This window comes from Lissotriton vulgaris, chromosome 7 (assembly GCF_964263255.1).
Source record: "Lissotriton vulgaris chromosome 7, aLisVul1.2, whole genome shotgun sequence".
Classification (NCBI taxonomy): domain Eukaryota; kingdom Metazoa; phylum Chordata; class Amphibia; order Caudata; family Salamandridae; genus Lissotriton; species Lissotriton vulgaris.
This window is the reverse complement of record NC_141695.1, coordinates 7,802,010-7,824,606: the sequence shown is the minus strand read 5'-3', so window position 1 is coordinate 7,824,606 and position 22,597 is coordinate 7,802,010. Positions and strand designations below refer to the sequence as shown.

The 22,597-nt window shown below is 44.0% G+C and overlaps 1 protein-coding gene across 1 annotated transcript in view; it reads right to left on the bottom strand.

The window, feature by feature from the left end:
* Positions 1 to 22,597, bottom strand: part of LOC147700488 (butyrophilin subfamily 2 member A1-like) — a 134,603-nt gene that overhangs the window by 70,598 nt on the left and 41,408 nt on the right. The window contains exon 5 of the mRNA XM_086928430.1: positions 21,551 to 21,694. Coding sequence (XP_086784556.1) covers positions 21,551 to 21,694 — 144 coding nt within the window. The remainder of the gene's footprint in view (positions 1 to 21,550; positions 21,695 to 22,597) is intronic.

The following is a 22,597-nucleotide window of genomic DNA, read 5'->3' as shown; positions in this document are numbered from 1 at the left end:
ATTACGCAGTTCTTTAAACTACACTCATACATAATTTCTCAGGCCAATGAAATGAACACAAAATCGAAAGCAAATAAGCATAGTAGCAACGCTACTGAGAAGGAGAGCAGTGCACCTGAAATGCACAAAAGATTTTGAAATATAATTTACCTACAATGTAATCAGCAGCATTATTGCTCTTGGTAAAAAACAAAAATTTGCAATATAATAACACACAGAGCAGGAGAAAACAGAGTAGTGAAGAAATAGCTACTACTACTCACCAAGCCCGGGGATCTCGAGGCCGAGCAGGTCGATCAAGTCGCGTTCCCGGTCCAGGAGATCCGTCCAACGGTGGGTGGCCTGGTTGTAGGTGCGCCGGACCCGAGAGTGTTGGTACATGGCCCGGCACACCTTCTCCCACCGCTTCCGGCGCTCCCGGATCCCGTAGCCGCTAGCGATCTTGCCGCCTGCCATGATGGTCCTGGGGAGGCGGCGCTGAACATAAAAAACTAGTGCGGCCACCTCCTCCACGCTAAAGATCTCCCGGGCTGTGACCTGCTCCCCCCTCAAACACCCGCAAGGGAGCCGGGCACGGGGTGCGGGACCCTTCCCCTTCTCAGGATGCTTCCCGGCTCCCTTTACCATGGTCTGGGCAGAAAGGAAGGTAAATAATAAATAAGAAATAGAATAGGGAAGAAGAAAAGAAAAGAGTTTAAAAAAGTAGTTTAAAATTAACCAAAAGTAGCAGAAAACACAAAAATATAGAGCTAGAAAAATAGACGGATAGATAATAAGTAAAATAGATTAAAAAAAAACTTCAAACATGCAAAGGATGGCAGAGATTGACAGAGGATACAGAAAGCATGCCCAGAACCATAGCAATGAATGAGAAACAAGATGGCCGCGCCCGTTCACGACCGCGTGGGTAAGTTCACGCGAGATTTCCCTCGCGATCACACGCGAACTTGTACTAGCGAGCCGCACACTTTGCGAGATTACACATAGCGCCCGGAAATGGAAATACGTCATGCAAACAAGATGGTCGCGCCCGTGAACGACCGTGAGGGTAACTTCGCACCGTTGCCCTACAAGCGGCTTGCTAAAACGCACAACTAATGCGAACTAACACGCCGCAAAAAAATAAATCGCATATTCGCACAAATTCGCGGCTTCCGAATTCGATCTCACGCAAATTCGCGCCCCGCGAATCCAGCGAAATTGCAGAAAAACGAGTTTTGCAAAACTGAAAGCACTCAGCAGGTGCAAAAGATCAAACTCATCATTAGTAACCATTCCCTGTAGTGCTTCCTGAGGGCCCCCTCCAGAGTTCAGTTGCCTACTTGCAACTATTCTATGACCCTGCTCTGCCCCTCACAACAGGCTCATAGAATAGCTACAAGTAGGCCACAAAGGTCTTGTGAAAAAAAATTGCACTGCAACAGAAAGCAAATTACAGATAAGGAAGCAGGTGCCAGACTGGAAGTTTAATTTCAGTGACACATTAATCAACCCCAAATTAATTCATGTCAGTTGAAGCAGGGCAGGTGTGCTTTCCCCCCCCCTAATCTACAGTGATGAACGAGAGGGTGGCAGTGATGTACCAGAGGGTGGCATGGGTGAACCAGAGGGTGGCAGTGGTGAAACAGAGGTTGCTGTGATGATGAACCAGACGTAGAAACAACATAGTCGCGACCGTTGCGAGCCGACAAGTAAGTTCGCAATTGCAAACTGGTACAAAACCCTTGCGAACTGGCAGAAACCCTTGCGAATCCAAAAAAATGAAAAAATCCGCAAATTCGCGAGAGTTCGCGGATTTTGCGGATTGCGAATTCGTGAATACGCAAATTCGCGAACCGCGAATTTGCAAAATTCGCCCATGCTTAATGTATATGCATGTAGAATCTGTCAGATAATTTTAAGGCGTAATTTGGATGTAGAAAAAGATTTAGATAATGGAGCAATGGGCAAAGTTGTGGATTTTGTTAATTATCAAAATAAAGATGGTATTGAATTCTTAAAACATAAAATTTGATCAGATTGAAGAAGTTAAACAAATTGGTCATTGTTCAGTTTGTTTTTTGCTTGTTAAAGATTTATATGTCCGTAGAAAACAGTTTCCAGTTTCTCTAACACATGCAGTGACTATTCATAAATCTCAAGGTTTAAGTGTTGACAGTGCTTTGGTGAACATTGGAAATACTGTGTTTACAGAGAGTATGGCATATGTTGCTTTGTCATGAGTCAGAACATTTTCTGGTTTGTTTTTGATTGATTTTGATGATACAAAGGTTACTGCAGATGCCTACTGTGTCAAAGAGTATAATAGGTTAAGAAGAACATATGCTCCTAATTTAGGTCAATATCCTGTATTTGAAAAGCGTGTTGTTGGTCGAAAAAGAAGGTATGAGAATATCTGTACTGAAGGTGTAGAGAAGGGAAAAAAGATAATGTTGTACTTGCAAGCAAAAAGAAAAAGGACACTGCTGAAGAGATTGTTGGTTATCAGTTTGAAAATAGTTCTGGTGTCAACTACTATGCTGATGTAGTGGTCATTGTTGTTTTTTTTCTTGAAGGTTTGCAACACCAGATTATGGAGAATCGGGGAAAAAAGATTTTGTTTCTTGTTGCATTCTGTTCATGAAAAATTGGGAACTGATAAAAGTAAAATACAAAGCGTTTCTGATGATCGTAATCTTTTGGATGAATGTTCTGTTCTACACAATTTATACAAAATATCCAACAAGATGCTCAGGAATTTTTAATGTATATGCTTACTGTTTTGGAAAATGAAGGTGTAGACATAGAGAGTATTTTTGGCCTTTGTTATAAATGGGATCATTATTGTGAGAATTGTATGTATACATGTAGCACTGATGTAGACACTGAAAGATATTTATATTTGACATTACCGGACTGTAAATCAGTGTCTTTCAATAAATTAGTTAAAGCTGCAAATCAAAACATGGAGTGTAGTCAATGCAAATCTGAAATGTTATCAACATTATTTATACAAAGATATGGACAATATATAATTTTAATGATGCAACGTTGTGCAGCTGACAGAAGAAAATTGGACACTTTAATAAAACATTTTGTAGCTACACAACTATCAATATCAGGAAGGACTTTTGTAGCAGTAGCAATTATTTTCCATGATGGTCCTTCAACAACATCTGGACATTACACTGCCTATTTAAAAAGTGAGAAAGGCTGGAGCCTTTGTAATGATGCTGAGTTGGTTTTCAAACAACGTTTGCCTTCTGAATTACCAAATTTCTACCTAATATTTTTAAAGCCAAAGTTTTAGGAAGATAATTCAGACTCTGAGGAATTTATTATTATGATTTAATAGGATTACCATTGGACAATTTACATAAAAATGACTGCAAAAATACAATTTGGCCTCAAGGAAAGGTATTTCTTTGAACAATGGACTTTTTGTTTCACATTGTCTCGGTGTATAATTTTAACTGACATTTATAGTGTTTATACATTTTAGTTATAACATTTTCTTAGCAGTAATCATTTTATATATGTGTGATTTGTATTATCTAGTATTTTACTATAGATGGATTATTGTTTTTTTTTAGACAATCTAATTGATTGTGTTTTTTTTGCCCGCTGTTATGTGATGAGTATGATTGAAATCACTATTTCTAGTGAAATTCAATATATTCTTAGAACAGCAAAAACGGCAAAGAAATTACTTTTAAAAATTTTAAATTATGATGTGCTATTAAAACTGTATTATTACATGTTATAACTATTTTTTCTTTTCTTTTACAGATCCTAATTTTAAGATATCAACTTTACTACCATTTAGATTATAAAAAACAAGTGAATAAAATGTGTACCATTTTTTACGTGTATTACTGTTGAGGTAAGTTTTAGTAAGTCTTAAAATGCACAATGGACTGTATTTCCACACAGTTGAAGAAAAGGGAGATGGATGGACTAGATTTGTGCCACAAAATTCCAATGCAGACAAGTATGAAATAGGGGTCAGTTTAAGAACACCTTTCTGCAAGATACATGGTATAGTACAGAATAGACTGATATGGTTGTTTTGTAGGTGTGGGTAATTTCAGAATTAAAAGAGATGAAACTCTTTAATTTAAACCACATCACTGAGTGTTTTTGCACATGTCATATTAGGCCGCATCCCTTCCCTTCAGTAATAGAAGTGTGGCTCACTGGTTAGAGCAGGCAGACCCTGAAGCAGAGGTCAGACCCGGGACCAGGGTTCAATTCCCGACGGGGCAGGGTCTTGAGCTCAAATGTCCATGGACTCGATAATTCTCGCTTCGTGCCTGACCTAATCATGGGTTCACACTCTGCAACTCTGGGCATTAAGCTTGCTTAATCTTCACAACGGCCCCCCCGCGGTGGGATGCCTGGCTTTCACCTTGGGGATGCCCTGTAGGGGCTATCTCACAGGGAAAAGCCAGGACGGGTTCCCAAGGCAAGCGCGGAGATACCCCTTCGGGGGTCGATTCAGGCGCTATATAAGAAACATAATAATAATAATAATAATAATATAGAAATATGTCTTATCAGTTCCCTAAAACGTAAGTAGTTGTAAATTAATATTGTTCTCTCTTATCAGTACAGAAATGTACTCCTATAATAACAATTGGCCTAGCCATTAACTCTCTTTCTTATTTACAAGGTGAGGAAAAGGCATTCTATATACCTTTTCTTTTCCATGTAAACATAACCTTAATATACACAGCACTTGGCGTTGAAAAGGTGTTCTATAGGTTTTGCTGTGCGTGTTTGCACAGAAGACTCATAGAACAAGACACATCTCCAGATTTATCAGAAATCATACAGTTGAACATGTTTGTGATTGCTGCACCATCCTTCTATTGGTGTAGCAAAGCACAATGAGGAAAATTGTTTTCACTTTGCCTCATGTTTTCACTTTCAATATATGCTACAATGCACAGCATATATTGAAGGAGAAAAATGCCTTTACTGAGTGTTTTTGTGCAGGAAGGTGTTGCTTCCTACACAAAAACAATCTCTGCATGACACGGACATCCTTGCACCCTGGTGCAAGGGTACCTGTGTCACCACATGGCTGCAGCTTAAGCAGCTGTGCAAAGTGAAGCACAGACCTGCAACATATTTATATACGTATGTTGCATCCCTGTGCTTTGGAAGTACCACAGCATGCTGTAGTTAAACAGTTTACAGTGTCATTCTGCAGCACTTATAATTTTGCACTTATGCATTCACCATACATCACAAATGTATTTTTACAGTCAATTATGCAGTACACATACATTCATCTAAAGTTTCACATACTAGCATACTAGTTTAGCTCTTTCTTTAACCAGAGTAGTTAGTTCTGAAAATACCTTTTTTTTTCTTTTTGTTGGTTTTTTTGTGTGGATTTTTTGAACAATTTTGTATTTTTTTGTTGTTTTTTTAAACAGGGGAAAATGTGAACTGGGACAAGAGAACTAAAAACTGGGAGGAGAGAAGAAAAGAAAAATAACACTGGTGGTGGTCAACAGCTCAACACCAGATCCACTGACTGCTCCCCACACACAATCAGCCGTCCGCATTTTATGCATGACATTCTTAGTTTCCCAAATTGGGGACGGATGTCAGGCTGTGATGTAGAGCTTCCTGGTGTTGCTCCACTGGTACTAGGGACTGCCGACAAATCAGAAAGAGTCTCCCTCGATCTTCTTAACTCTTCCCTGGCAAAGTTGATTGGATGTTTGGTTTGCAGTTCTGCAAGAGTATTTCTTTGTGGGGTCTCCCCTTGAAAGTACAGCCTTGCAAATGTGACAGGTGACTTTGGTTGCATTCACCTTCTTGAATCAAGGAAGTTATGTAAAAAATTTCCAAACAATACTGCTATACCTTTCTTTTGGGGGAGCTTCGGCAACAAATTCCTGCTCTGTAGAATGTTCTGAATCAGAGGATGCTGGTTGATGGGCAGCCATAGTTGAATCAAGTGTATATCTTCTTCAACAAGAAAGGAACAGAAGATCTTCGGAGGAGCTCTTTCCCCAGGAAAAGTTCTAAGAAGAGTGATTGAAATGGGTGGGGTCCTTCACTAGTTTCAATAGGAAGTGTAATGAACCAATCAAATCTCTTTCTTTGAGGTCACATGGGGTGCACGTAGGATGCGCACACTCAGCACGCACCCTGCTCGTACCGTGCTCGCACCAGCACGACTTCGCGAAATTGCATTAAAAAGTGATGTACTTTTTTAAGATAGTTAAACAATATTCAGATAATCTCTTGTCTTAAGATTTATATTAAATATATATAAATATGTTTTTCAACATTAAAAAGTCGCGCACCCACCGCGTCCGATATTCATATGACGTCATGCGGAACCGCGCGTCCGTCAAGTCGCGCACAAGTCGCGTACCAACTGCGTTGGAAAAGCCGTATCCGTCGCACACCCTACGCGGATCCTAGACAGCGACCCTAAAATGGTGGACTCGTTTCGTGCAGTAAACAAGCAGGGTGCTCGTAGAGTGCGCTACTCCAAAAAAAAGGAAAAAAAAATAAAAATGATAATAAGTGATGTCACTGACCATGTCATGAATGATGTAATATGTCACATCATCAGCAGTGGATTGCGGGCGCGCAAGTTACAGTTAGTACAACTAACTATAAAGGGGGAATTTCAATGGTTTTATATGAGTGAAATGTCTAGCTAACTATAACACCCCTAAAACCTATGGTTTTTTCAGTGAATTTCTAAGGTTTTTTTAATGCTAATTCCTTACTATAACATGTCTGAAACCTATGGTTTTTTAGTGAATATATATATATATAGATATAGGTATACTATATCTAAGTAAGGGGTGATTACACCGCCTTACCCAAGGTGTGTGAACAGACCTCTGGTGTCAGTTTGGAAGGCAAACCAGGAGTGGCACAATACATGCTGCAGTCCTGGTAGGCCTAGGGTGCACCTATGCCCTGGGTACCTATGGTACACTATACAGGAGCTCACAAGGGTGACCCAGTAACCTATCTGGTATGTGCCTAAAGTACATCGTTTCAATTTAGAGAGAGAACAGCTGGGCTGTGGGCCTGATTAGCAGGTCCACAGCCATACTAAAGTCGAAAAACCAGAGAATCACAGCAAAAAGTGGGGGTAACCATTGGAAGCAGACCCTACTCTCCTACATAACCCCCCACCCCAAACGCAGGGACATTAAACTAACCTTGACCAGTTGTGTCTTCATGTTCTAAGTGGAAATATCTGGAGAGTCAATCTGCATTGGCATGGTTACTCCCAGGTCTGTGTTCCACTGTATAGTCCACCTCCTGTAGTAAAATGGACCACCTGAGCAGTTTGGGATTTTCACCCTTCATCTGTTTTAGCCACAAGAGTGGCTTATGGTCTGTCTGAACTGTGAAGTGAGTACCAAACAAGTATGGCCTCAGCTTCTTCAGGGTCCAAACCACAGCAAAGGCCTCCCTCTCAATAGCTGTCCAACATTTCTCTCTAGGGGTCAGCCTTCTGCTAATAAAAGCTACTGGCTGGTCTTGACCTTCTTCATTCAATTGTGATAGTACAGCCCCTACCCCCAACTCAGAAGCATCTGCTCGAACAATGAATTATTTAGAGTAGTTTGGACTTTGCAGAATGGGAGCAGTGCACATGGCCTGCTTCAGGTCATCAAATGCCTTTTGATAGCTGACTGTCCATTGAACTTTCTTAGGCATTATTTTAGAAGTTAAGTCATTCAGGGGTGTCACAATGGAACCATACCCCTTGACAAATCTTCTATAGTACCCAGTCAGGCCCAAGAAAGCTCTGACCTGAATCTGGGTGGTTGGAGCAACCCAGTCCATTATGGTCTGGATTTTGTTCTGCAATGGTTGAACGTGGCCTCCACCTACAAGGTAGCCCAGGTACACAACCTGCTATGCCCTATCTGGCACTTGGTAGCCTTGATAGTTAGGCCTGCCTTTTGCAGGGCCTACAAAATATTTTTCAGGTGGATCAGGTGATCTTCGCAGGTGGCACTGAAGACAGCAATATCATCAAGATAAGCTGCACAGTAGTCATCCAGGCCTGAGAGGACCTTTTTCACCAACCTTTGAAATGTGGCAGGTGCATTTTTCAGACCAAAGGGCATCACTACAAATTGATAATGCCCACTAGGGGTTAAAGATGCTGTCTTTAGCTTGGCCTCATAAGCTTACCTGATTTGCCAGTAGCCAGCTGTCAGATCAAATGTGCTCAGATATTTGGCTGAGGCCAATTTATCTATGAGCTAATCTGCTCTAGGCATTGGATGGGCATCTGTCCTGGTGACAGCATTGAGACCTCTGTAGTCTACACAAAACCTCATTTCACTCTTACCACCCTGGGTGTGAGGTTTTGGCACAAGGACTACTGGACTGACCCAAGGGCTCTCACAGGGCTCAATCACTCCCAATTCCAACCTTTTCTGGACTTTTGTCCTGATACAGTCCCTGACATGATAAGGTTGCCTGTAAATCTTATTTGTAACAGGCAGACTGTCCCCAGTGTCCACTTCATGAGTGCACCAGGTAGTCTGACTTGGAGTCAGTGAAAACATATGTCTGTATTCCTACAGAACTTGTCTTCAGTCACTCTTCTGCTGGTCAGTGAGGCTGCCTGCCAAGGCTACACCATCACCTGAACCATCATCAGGGTTCTGAGAGAACAGGTCTGGGAGAGGATCACTCTCTTCCTCCTGTCCTTCATCAGTAGCCATGAGCAAGCACATGTCTGTCCTGTCAACATATAGTTTCAGTCTGTTGACATGTAGCACCCTGTGGGGGCTCCTGGGAGTGCCAAGATCAACCAAATAGGTTACCTCTCCCTTCTGTTCAACAATAGTGTGGGGTCCACTCCACTTGTCTTGGAGAGCTGCTGGGACCACTGGCTCCAACACCCACACTTTCTGTCCTGGCTGGTAAACAGTCAGTACAGCCTTTTGGAAATGCCAGGCCTTTTGCAATTCCTGACTTGCCTCAAGGTTTTTGGATGCCTTTTTCATATACTCAGCCATCCGGGAGCGGAGACTAAGTACATAGTCCACAATGTCTTGCTTGGGAAGTTTGAGAGGTAACTCCCATCCTTCCTTTACCAGACAAAAGGGTTCTCTTACAGGATGCCCAAACAAAAGTTCAAAAGGGCTGTAGCCAACACCCTTCTGTGGGACCTTTATGTAAGCAAACAAAAGGCAGGGTAGCAGGATATCCCATCTTCACCTGAGCTTTCCCGGGAGACCCTTAATCATACCCTTTAAGGTCTTGTTGAACCTTTCAACTAGACCATTGCACTGTGGGTGATAGGATGTAGTGAACCTATAGTTCACTCCGCACTCCTTCCACATTGCAGTTAGGTAACTAGACATTAAGTTTGCACATCTGTCTGATACAACCTCCTTAGGGAAACCCACTCTTGAGAAAACTCCCAAAAGGGCTCTTGCCACAACAGGTGCTGTAGTGGTCCTAAGTGGTATAGCTTCTGGGTATCTGGTGGCATGATCCTCTACCACCAGAATAAACCGGTGCCCAGAGGCTGTTTGGGGATCCATTGGTCCAACAATGTCTATCCCAACTCTTTCAAAGGGAACCCCCTCCACAAGTAGTAGTATTAGGGGGGCCTTTGTAGTGCTTCCTGCTTTGCCACTGGCTTGGCAGGTCATACAGAAGCGACGCAACTCCTTGGTGTCTTCTGACATGTGGGGCCAGTGAAAATGTGGAATAAGCCTGTTCCAAGTTTTGTTCTGGCCAAGATGTCCTGCAAGGGGAATATCATGGGCTAGTGTCAAAAGGAAGCCCCTGAATGCCAAAGGTATGACCAACCTCCTGGAAGCAGGAGGCTTGGGGTCTCTACCCTCTGAATACAGAAGCCCTTCATCCCAGTAAACCTTATGGCTTCCACTAGCATTCCCTGCAGCCTCAGCAGCACCTTGCTGTCTGAAGGGTTCATGAGAAGGGCAGTCCAACTGCGCCTGCTTCAGATCTGTCCTAGAAGGTCCCCCTGTCCCAAGAATCCCAAGATCTCCTCTCCTTCCGGAAAGCCTTGAAGACCTGGCTGTTCAGACAAGCATTTTCATAACCCTCTTCCCTCTATGTTCATGTTATTGCTGATCACAGCGCCAAGCAACCAACCGGTGTTAATGCGCTCTAGAAATATTTTTATAACATAACATAACATAACATAACAAGAAACTCAACCTGATCAGCTTCAAGCTCTTCTAGGACAGTTACTTATAAGAGCTCACAATCAGCTTCCTCAAAAGGCTGATCCTCATTCTGAGGCAAGGTAAGGTAAGGTAAGGTAAAACTTGATTTGCATAGTTACTTAAAACAATTGCAACGCATACAAATATACAACCATATTAAAATGTTCCATATTTAAAAGTGCATGCTCCCTCATGAGCGTCGCAACGTGAGCTGCAAAAGACGTTTCGGTGTCAATACAGTTTTAATGTCCCAGGTGTTTTTGTCTTTACTGCCTGTGAAAAGATGCAGTCCGCTGTGAGATTTATCCAGTCACTTAGTGAAATTTCCCCCGTAGAGCAATTGTCTACAAAGTGATGATCAGTTTGGCATTTTTAAGCGAGCTGCTTCGAGAAATTTAACTAGCCTAGTGTTCCGTTGTGGTGATGAGGGATCAAAGCTTGCCAGGACAGCTTGTCTCCTTGTCCTGATACCTCTTTGATTGAGGGGAATTTTTAGCAGCTGTCTCCTTTCTTGACACAGCTCCGTGCAGGTGCAGATGGTGTGAATGATGTCGCCCAGATCCTTGTTGCACAGACTACAAAGAGTAAAAGCCTGCTCCCTTTTCCAAGGTGGGAGCTGCCGCGTAGTTGTTAACACTCCAAGTCTGAACTTTAAAAAATTTAGTTTTAGTATTTTTGAATATCCCAAATTAAAGTAATGTTGTGGGGCTAAGTACTTATATGTGGCCAAGGTCATCCATGCATGCGCTCTAAGCGAGAGGGTCGCCTTATCCTCTAGCAAAGAGTGTCTTCAGTGTCTTCCGCACTGTTTTTTTGAACGCTGAATGGAGGCAGTGTGTGTCTCATAAGGGGCAGAGGCCTGTGATCGTCAAAGCCTCCTCAAGATATTGGCCTGCAGGTGAATTCGGCCTCTGTTGGATCTCTTGCCAGAGGAGGTAGTTTAATGTGTTAGGGTTTGCTGACCTAATCTTGTGCCAGCAGTCAATGAAAGCACCGTAGCTAGCCCAAGTGTACTTTATGAGACCAAACTTCAGACGAATTTGAGCCGGTGAAGTGTAGGTCGGGAGGCTGAACAATGTTCTATATGCTTTAACAAGTGTTTTATCCAGCGTATTGCTAGCTCTCCCGCACAGTGCCTCAGTGCCGTAAGTAATAGAAGGTAATATTTTGGCCCGGGCTACCATCAAAAGTGGATTCAGAGTCGGGCCCAGTAATTTGGCTGAGACTCCTTTCAGAGAGAGTGCTAGAATCATCCCTTTCCTTTTGATCTCCTGTTTCTGGCTGTTGACAAGCCCATCTTTGTCTATATATATACCCAGATACTTGTAAGCCTCTGCTGACTCGACGTGTTTATTACCCAGGAGCCACTGGTAGGGCTTTTTTCATTTCTTGTTAATTGTCATGGTCCTTGTTTTATTTAAGTTTATTGAGAGACAATTTTCTTTTGCATAGACCTCTAGGCAATTCAAGAGATGTTGAAGGCCCACTGCCGTGTAGCTGAGTAGGACAACGTCGTCCGCATAGAGTAGATTAGATATTGGGGAACCCCCTAATCTGGGTGGGTGCGAGTTGCAGTTGTTAAGTGCCAGGGTTAAGTCTGCCATGAATAGGTTGAATAGCATTCTGAGGCAGGGGGGAAGGCACAGCCTTAACCCTACTGCGCCTTTTCCTGGTAGGCAACTGATCCATTATTCCAGAATCCAGTGCCTGTTCAATGTTGCAATTTTTGACCTGTGACATGGTCACAGCAAGTACATGTGCTGATATGCCCAACTTTTCTGCATGTGTCCTAAACTCCACTTCAGACCAAGCTGAAGTCTCTAGGTCATTGCCAAGCAAACATTCTACAGGGAGGTCTGAATGATCAACAACCTTCTTAAGGCCAGTTACCCCTCCCCAGGAGAAATTAACAACTGCCATACTGTGTGTGGTAGTGACAATGCTAGCATTGGTCACTGAGTAAGTTTCACCTAGTATGATCTGTTCAGGGTCCACAAAGTCAGCTATCACCATGGTGACACTAGCCCCTGTGTCCCAATAGGCCTGAGCCTCTTTTACATTCACTAAAGGAGTTTGTCTGTACTTGCCCAAGTTATTGGGACTCAGAGGGAAGGACATATCCATGCCCCCATCACAGATCAAAACAGCTTGAGTTGGTACTCTGACTAGGCCAGAGTTCATCTCAGTTCCCAGGGTTAACCCTACTACACCTTCTGTTGAGAACTAGGCCTGGGCAAAGCACTATGCAACGCTCGGGTAGTTTGCAAAGTTGCGTAACTTCGCAGTACGCGAACTGCACGTAGCACAGTGCGAACACGCGTAGCGTAGTGCAGCTGACATTTTTGGCTTGCTCACGGCCCTCAGCGTCAAGTTGGCGCCCTCGAGCAATCAAAATGACATCCTGGCGAGACTTTTTCCTCTTTCGCGATCAGCAACATCAAGTTGCCGATCATGAGCGTGGAAAATAAACTTCCCTGCGAGATTCTCAATGCGGGGAGGTCTGGTTTCTCATTGCTAGTGGTTGCGTATGCTCGCGACCTCTCGCGGTGAGAAACTACCAGTCAGCGTTGAGAAAGCTGCCGCTCGAGTAAAAATCTCCTCGAGCGGCAGAAAACTACAGCTCGCACTGTGCAAGATGCCGTTTTCAATGATTGCACAGTGTCGGCACTGTGCAATCATTGAAAACGGCATCTTGCACAGTGTGAACAAGCTACTATGCAGTTCGCATAGTGCTACGCGTAGCTCACGTAGTGCGAAGTGCACTTCGCGTAGCTTCGCGAAGCACTACTTCGCAAACTACGCCCAACCCTATTGAGAACCACCACTTGGAGCTGAACTAGGGGGAACAGTTGCCTTAGGGGCAATGGTGGCTGTAGCTGTCTTCTTTTTGGTGCACTCACTGGTCCAGTGAGTATTAGTCTTACAGACCTTGCACCAGGGTTTCTTTGGACCTTCTTTCTTTTTTGATTGTTGGGAACACCCACCATTAGAAGCTTATTGGGGACCTTGAGAAGTCTTCTGGTCTTTTGCTTTCTCCCCACCCTTTTGGTCTTGCTTCTTCTGGTCACCACCTTGGTTCTGTACCTCCTGCTTCACCCTGGTTCTGACCCATTTGTATGCCTTTTTACCCAATTCATGTGGAGAGGTCAAATCAGATTCAACCAGGTGTTGATGCAATAACTAGTTCTGACAATTATTAAGAATCTGTTCTCTTATTATAAGGTTAAACAATCCTGTATAGTCACTTACTTTACTGCCCAGTAACCAACCTTCCAGAGCCTTAGTTGCACAATCTACAAAATCGGTCCAGTCCTGAGTGTGTGTCTTTTGGGTATCTCTGAACAGAAACCTATACTGCTCAGTGGTTAGGCCAAACCCATCTATTAGAGCACTCTTCAGGACATTGTAGTTGTCAGCATCCTCTTCTCTAACAGTGAGGAGCTTGTCTCTTCCTTTGTCTGCAAAGGAGAGCCACAAGATTGCTGCCCACTGACTCTGGGGTATCTGCTGTACTTTGCAGGCCCTCTCCAAAGCAGTTATCCACTTGTGGATGTCATACCCAATCTGATAGGGAGGGGCAATCTTGTTTAGGTTTCTATGTTCATAAGACCTATCCCTACCCCTAGGCATTATGCTGCCACCAGTGGGCTCTAGCCCACATAAATTTCTCTCTCTTTCAAGAGCTAGGGTCTCTTTATCAAGGGCAACTTTTGCCTCTTGATCCTAAGCTTGACTTCTCTCATTCTAGTTTCATGCTCTCTTCTCCGAGGGGATGTTCTCCCCCTGTGAGATGAGGCAGAGGACCCTATTAATTAACCAGAATGATGAGATTCACCTGAGTGAGATCTCTGCCTTCTAGGTACACCAGTAGGCTTACCTGGGGGAATGAAGGAGGGACCCTCATGGCCATCTCCCTCTCCAGTTAGTCCTGGCTCTACCAGGTCTGGTTCTTCAACCAGTTCCTGGTCTGCATCCTCATCCTCTTCAGAGTCCTGGTGGGGATCCCCACTAGGATCCTCTTCTGATGATGGATGGCCCCCATCCCTATTACTCTGTGTATCTCCATCAGATGCTTTTGCTAAGTCAGCTGCCACTAAGATATCTATCAGATGTTGAGTGGTGGGACTCCGTCCTTGCTTTAATTTTCTTGTGACACACAATCCCCTTAAGTCTTGAAATGTGAATGTATCATATTTAGATGTCTGCTCTTTGCTGACATCTGGCAGAGAGGCACTAGCTCCTGCCCTTAAAGCCATGACTAGTGAGGTGTGGTGTGTGCACCTACCTACACTACTTGTTTCCTACTAGAATCTCTCTAGAAGTTGAAGTCAGGGTGTGCTAAGCCCTTACCACCTACAACTGCTAAGTTCAGTAGAACTTATGTATTATAAGTCTTGATTCATATGTACCTACCGGTACCTTAATGTGATTTTTCAAATGATATTCTCAAGATTATTTGGTAAAACAATGCAAGCTCTTATCCCATCAGCTGCACACCAATGTGAGAAGTTAGCCTGGCATATGATGTTCACTAGTTCTAGTGGGCACATTGCACCAGTCTAATCGACCCTTATTAATGGTGGTTGTAAAGTCAACCTTATAGAATGCTATCTTAGGGGTAGCAAGGACCAGCAGTCATCAGGCTAAGACTTCAGAGAGCCAATTAAGCTAGTTCTTTTACCAATTATAATCTCTTAATTACCAAATGAAAGCACACCACACAAGGTATGTATCAAATATATATGTATTTAATCTAAACACAACCCCTCTGCACTCTTTATGGGGTCAGAGGTAAAAGTACAGTAGAAGGAACTTAATTAGCATATGATAAGTTGCACAGTATATGTTTTGCCCTAGGGGCCTCTCAAACCATATATTAAATTAGTGGTATACGAGCCACATGAGAAATAGAAAGCAGGCCTGGGGCCTGTGGAATCGATGGGGCTACTCAGGGCAACCAAAGGTTAGAATGTAGGAGGCTCACGGGAGACGCGTGCAGTGTCTAAACACAGCCGTGGGTTACCATTGACTTTCTAAAGGAAATAAATAAGTTAAAATTTTACAATTTAAGTACACTTCTAAACGAACTACGACGGTAACCCTTTTAGACTAAGACACTAGGAGGGCCAATACCCTCGGGACTACCAGAGTAGTCATGTTACCTCACCCACAGAAGCCGGGTGAATAGGTCTCTTTTGGTGTCGGGTTTCGTCGACGATTTCAATGGAGATCTGCAAAGAAGTGCTGCCGGCGACCAGAGTAAAGGTGTCCGGGTGGATCCAAGGGTGGATCGAAGATCTGAAGAACCTGAAAGTAGAAGAGACAGAGTCTGGGCCACTTGCCAGTGACCAGGGCGGCGATAGAAAGATGCCACCAGATGTCGGGTGATATCAGGTGAAAAGGTGAAGATTGTCTCTTCAGCCATGAGGACCAGGAGGTGTTGACGATGACCAGGAGCTGGATTCTAGCTGCCCCACAAAGGATCTAGTTGACTGCGGTGTCGGTATCTGGGTTGAACCCAACAAGCCTTGGCAAACGCAAACCATGTAGGATGTCAAGATTGGCTTTGGTGCAGATCAGCAAGGTCTGTGGAACTTCTCCTTCACAGAGATGGAGCAACCTTAGAGCAACCAGGAAAGCAAGTTGAAACAAAGGATTGTCTTCTTGGGGGCTCACTAACTAACAACCTAGGAACTACAAAGATGTGTTGAGCGGAAATGCACAAAGCAAGCCCACAGGCCACTCGTGGAGTGTGGGGCTCTGACCTTCGGTGCAAAAGGTGCTCTGGTCTGGAGATTCAAGCACCTCAACGCACAACTTTGGGATACCTTGGAAAGTCTGTGCAGGTAGCAAAATGCAGGTTGTCTAGGAGTTCCGGTCCCACGTCTCTCGTGTCTCAACTCTGCTGTGTGTGAATGTCTGGGTCAGAGATTTCAGGAAGTCCATGTCCTGTGTCGAAGATTCTTTGGGATCAGATGGGAGCCTCGAAAATGCAGACCGGCAAAGATGCTGTTGGTGCCTGTTTGGACAGGGTGGTCACTCCTTGACTACAAGGGAGATGTCTTCCTTCTTCCAGTCAGAATGGAATGTCGAAGGTCCAGGTTATATGTTGCAGAGTTCGTCCAGGGTAATCTAAAGTCCTTGGGACTGGGGTTCTATACTTATAGTAAGTATAGGGGTTTGACTAACTCTAAGGTCCCTCCTATGGGTGGACCTGGGGTGGGGTGGTTACACCCTTTCCCCTTTGTCCAGTTTCGCACCAGAGCTGGGGATGAGTGCCCCAGCAACCAGTTTGAACTGGGAAATGCATGGAGCACCTAGTGTGCCCCAGGCAGTGTCTGAAAAGCATTCACTGAATACAACCCTCCCTGCCCCATTACACATAAGCCTGTCAGGGGAGGTGCTAGCACCTCCCTGGACAGAACACCTACTGTCCAGGCCTCCCCTGCCAGAGTTTTGTCCAGCAGCAGGAGGGCAGGCTCGTGTCTTCTCCCTCTAGAAGGGTGGAATGCTACCACCACCACCAGGACTGGCGGGGGGGGGTAGTATTCCAAAGTGTTTGACACCTTACACAACATGTTTTGATAAAGCCAAACCAAAGTTAGTATTAACCGCGAGGATTATAATGCTCTTAAGAGTATATGGTATGGCTATATCATACAACAGCTATAAGGAGATGGTTCAGAAAGCTGCAGAGGGGCTCAGCTCATGCTAGGGCACCCTCTCACATAAAATCAAGCACTCTGCCTCCAGGATTGTCAAGGAGTGACTTATAGGTGTGTATGTATCTACATATATATATATATATAGATATAGGTATACCTTATCTAAGTATGAGATGATTACACCACCTTACCCAGACTGTGTGAACAGACCTGTGGTGTCAGTTTGGAAGGCAAACCAGGGGTGGCACAATACATGCTGCAGCCCCTGGTAGGCCTAGGGTGCACCTATGCCCTGGGTACCTATGGTACACTATACAGGGGCTCACAAGGGGGAACCAGTAACCAATCTGGTATGTACCTAAAGTGCATGGTATCAATTTAGAGAGAGAACAACTGTGATGTGGGCCTGATTAGCAGGCCCACAGCCATACTAAAGTCGAAAAACCACAGAATCACAGCAAAAAGTGAGGGTAACCATAGGAAGCAGAACCGACTCTCCTACACCTTAGACAAGTCACTGTCCCACCCAGCATGCTGTCATATAGATACTTCATTACATATATTGTGTTAAGTTAGCATGAGCTTATTACATGTTTAAAAGCCATTTTTCCTTTGGCTTCAGTTTTGCACACGGCACATACTTGTTGTTGTAGCTTTCAACCTAGAAGCGCGATGTGATTTATTTGAGAATAATATGTTATTACTATGATATCAGTTTTGCTTGGTACACTGTCTGAACAGTGAGTGCTAAAATCTCTAAGAATAACTCGATACAAGGTTGCTGGGAGGTCTGATCTTCGCACCACTTTAGACATAACGTAAATACAGTTGCTGCCAATATTGGGCTCTACGCGGGTTTAAGATAGAGTTACAGGAAATGCAGAACACACTTGAAGATGCTTCGCATGCAGAGAGCTGTTAGCTGATGATGTGATCCTCTCATCCTGACATTTAGAGGTATGGGCCCGCCCTGCTAAAACCCAAAAGAGACCTTCATAATATAATATAATATGCTAAATAGGGAGGTGAGAAATAGATGTTGTTAATTCCTACTATTTTCAGCATAATAACATGCTATCACCGTTTGCGTACTATGGACTAGTAACTATGCTGATAACTTTGATACTTATAATCTGTTTGTTAGTATTGTATAAGATACTGCGTTTGAGAACATTGCATTGATTAATAAATATTTCAAATATGCACGTGTCCTCTTTACTCCACGTTCTGGTTTGAAATGATTAAAGAGCGAAAGAGTGTTCATGTGTTCCACGATTCCTGAGGTAACATAAGTTCATGTTCTGGTTTGTCTAAGACATTGGGAGTTTGTTATGACCAATGAGACACTGTAGCTATCTCGGTAAGGGGATTTCTGATACTAAGGTGAGTTTTGGGTCACCGTAATTCACTAAGGTTCTAGATCTCTATGCACAGTTCTGTGGGAGAACGGAAACCCTGCTACAATGCCAGAGAGAGGAGCAGACAAGTCACTGTCTCGCCCAGAGACCCAAGCACTGCAGAGAGTAGAGATTTAATGACACTCTGTGTGACCTCAGACAAGTCATTGTCTTGCCCAGAGACCCCAGCACTGCAGAGAGTAGAGAATTAATGACACACTGGGTGACCTCAGACAAGTCACTGTCCCACCCAGAGACCCCAGCACTGCAGAGAGTAGAGAGTTAATGACACACTGTGTGACCTCAGACAAGTCACTGTCCCACCCAGAGACCTCAGCCTTGCAGAGAGGAGAGATAGAGTTAATGACACACTGTGTGACCTCAGAAAAGTCACTGTCCCAGCCAGAGACCCCAGCGCTGCAGAGAGATGAGAGTTAATAACACACTGTGTGACCTCATACAAGCCACTGTCTCACCCAGAGATCCCAGCGCTGCAGAGAGAAGAGAGAGATAATGACACACTGTGTGAACTCAGACAAGTCACTGTATCACCCAGAGACCCCAGCGCTGCAGAGAGAAGAGAGAGTTAATGACACACTGTGACCTCAGATATTTACCTGTCTGTCCCAGAGACCCCAGCACTGCAGAGTGGAGAGAGAGAGTTACTGACACACTGTGTGACCTCAGACAAGTCACTGTCCACCCCAGAGACCCCGGCACTACAGAGAGAGAGTTAATGACACATAGTTGTGACCTAAGACAAGTCACTGTCTCTCCCAGAGACTCCAGCACTGCAGAGAGGAGAGAGTACTCCGCTCTATGCTTTTCCACTCTATGCCATTGTACTCTCTACGCCACTAACATCTATACTATAACACTGTATGCAGCTACACTCTACTCAACTCCACTATATGGTATTCAACTTGACCACGCTCCACTGCATGCCTCTCCACTCTATTTCACTACACTGTATGCCACTCTACTGTGGCTACCCTAGTATACGGTATTCCACTCTATGCCACTTCAGTGTACACCACTACACTGAAATGTATTCCACTGTATGCTACAACACTGTACGACACTCCACAGTACTCTATTACATTGTTTTCCACTAACCTGTGCGCTACTCCACTCTGAGCCATTTCAATGTACACCACTCTACTCTACAATACTCCATTCTATGCTATTCCATTGGACGCCACTATACTCTATGTCACTCAACTGTATGCTCTTTCACTCTACCCCACTCCAAACTGTGCCACTCCAATGTACGCCACTCCAATGTACGACACTCCAATGTAGCATATTGAACTCAATGCTATTTCACTGTATCCCCCTCCTTGGTACTCCACTGTACGTACTGGGGAGACCTGAGCTCTTTTCCTCACCGGAAATATTTACACATAAAGACATTGCCATAACCAAAAGGGATATGCATACGAGGTTGGCCTCAGTAAGAGAGGAAAAGGAGCTCATAAAACAAACCGTAAGAGCCAACCTTTTGGTTGCCAATCTCCCTGGACCGGAATTTTACCTTACCTTGGTTAACTGCCCCTTTCATAGGTTCCTTTTAACTCGCTTCCGTCTAAACATGAAACATTTGATATTAGGTCAATATCCAACATGGTGTAAGCCTGAACATTCATTACCTTGTTCCTGCGATAATTTTTCTTCGCAGGACACTATGCACTTCATGATGTTTTGTGGTCATTTCATAGAGGAGAGGAGAAAGTTTCTTGTCCCTGTTCTTAAAAAGGCAGGGTTTTTGCAAGTTAGGCCAGCACTCCTTTACCTGCAGCTACTAAATAACCCTAGTGTCATCTTCCATGTAGCCAGTTACTTGGTGGGTGATGTGCGTTCAAAGAATAGGCACATGGGAAACGTGGGATTGACTATATCCTTATGAAGTTTGCATCTTGTTATATAAAGGATACCATGTATTGGGAGTAAGGACCACGGAGGAGAGATCAATTTATATTGTGATAAATGTTGATTTTATGAAAATAGTGATGTATTTTTAAATTTTACTCTTTTTCTTGTTTTTAACATGATTGTTTTTTTTTTAAAAAACCACTGAAGTATATTTTAAATCTTGAATGATGTGCGTTTTGTTTTATATGAATTATTGATATTGCATATTTATTGTACGGTGCCTTTTTTTGATATTGATTTATCGAAATAAAGTATTTTGACTGACTGACTGACTGGCTATTCCAATCTATGCCACTCCACTTCACCCAACTCCACTCCACACTACTCAAATCTACTCCACTCTACCACACTCTATGACACACAACAAAAGTCTATGCCCCTCCACTGTAGCAAACAATAATCAACTCTATAGCACTCCACTCTACAACACTTTACTCTACTCTATGTAAGTGGACATCACTCTAGTTTACAATATGCTGCTAAACAACACTTTACTATACTCAACCACACTCTACACAACTCTCTCTGTGTCACTCCTCCTCACTTTACTCCACTCAACTCTATCACATACTTCTCCACACTGTTCTATAGTATTCCAACGCTCCGCTCTACACCACTCCACTCTAGAAAACTCTATGACAATCAACTCTATCACACTTGATGCCATTCCCCTCTACCGCACTGCAACACACTTTACTCATCTCCACTCCACAACACTCTAATACACTCTGTGCCACTACACTATACTCCACTGTATGACACTTTCCAACAGAGTAACAAAAGACAGTTCACTCCACCGTATGCCATACCACCCCACTCTCTGAGACTTTACTACATGCTGTGCTACGACAGCCACTCTTCTCCACTCTACACCACTCTACAACATAACACTAGACAACTCCAATTGACTACACTTCACTATAATCTACGTACTCTACACCACTGTTCAACGCTCCTCTCTACATTGCTCAGCTCTACCACACTCTCCTTCACTCTTTTCATCTGTAATCTACAAAACTCTACTACACTGTATACCGCTCTACAACACTGTACTCCAATTCAACCACATAAAGTCCAGTTTGCAACTTTATACTCAACTCTAACCAACAACACTCCACTGTACAACACTCTACGAGACTTTACAACACTTTACTACACACTTGTCCACTGTACTGTCTGATAAGTCCCTAAAATATATGACAGTTTACTCAACTGTCAAAGGCAGTGACCTGCAAAAAGTACATTCAAAACAAATACTGTTCTGAGTCCAGTCTTGTATTTAACATGTAAATATCCAGAACAACATGTATATTTATTCAAAAACAAATGTGTGTGTAGAAAGTTAAAAGGTAAATTTTCTCACCTTTATGGAGACACAGAGTCTCTCTCAGATGAGGCTGGAAATCTCTCCATGGAGAGGAATCTTCTGTATCAGGCTCATTCCTCACCCTGGGGCAGCTCTGTCCAGGGAGACGTCCTTGTCTGTCATCAAGATTGTACTGGGAAACTGGTACAGAGGAGGGAGAGACAGATACAAAGAGGAGGAGGGAGGGAGGTGTTGTAATTTGGCAGAGACAGAGAGAGGAGGAGGGAGGAGGGATGAACAGGTACAGAGAGATATAGGAACGGAGAGGCAAGTTCAGAGAGATGGAGATAGAGAGAGACAGGTACAGAGGGATGGAGGGAGGCAGGAAGAGAGAAACAGGTACAGAGGAGGGAGAGATGTGTACAGAGAGATAGAGGGAGAGAGAGACAGGTACAGAGAGATGAAGGGAGAGAGAGACAGGTACAGAGAGATAGAGACAGTTACAGAGAGATGGAGGGGGGAGGAATAGAGAGACAGGTCAGAGAGGTGCCATGGAGATGGGATAGACAGGTACAGAGAGATAGAGGGAGGGAGAGGCAGGTGCATAGAGATAGACGGAGAGAGAGACAGGTACAGAGAGATAGAGACAGGTACAGAGAGATGGAGGGGGAGGAATGGAGAGACAGGTCAGAGAGGTGCCATGGAGGAGGGATAGACAGGTACAGAGAGATAGAGGGAGGTAGAGGCAGGTACAGAGAGGCAGAGAGAGGGAGGGGGATGCAGGTGCATAGAGATGGAGTGAGGGAGGGAGAGGCAGGTACAGAGAGATGGAGGGAGGGAGAGATGGCGGGAGGGAGAGTCAGAGAGAGGGAGGGACAGACAGGTACAGAGAGATGGAGGGAGATACAGATACATAGAGACAGAGGGGGTGGGGGAGACAGGTACAGTGAGAGGGAGAGAGGGAGAGACAGGTGCAGAGAGATGGAGGCAGGGAAGAGGGAGATACAGGTACAGAGAGATGGAAGAAAAAGGGAGAGAGGTACAGAGAGGTGGAGGGAGAGACAGGTACAAAGCGATAGAGGAAGGGAGGAAGAGTGAGGCAGA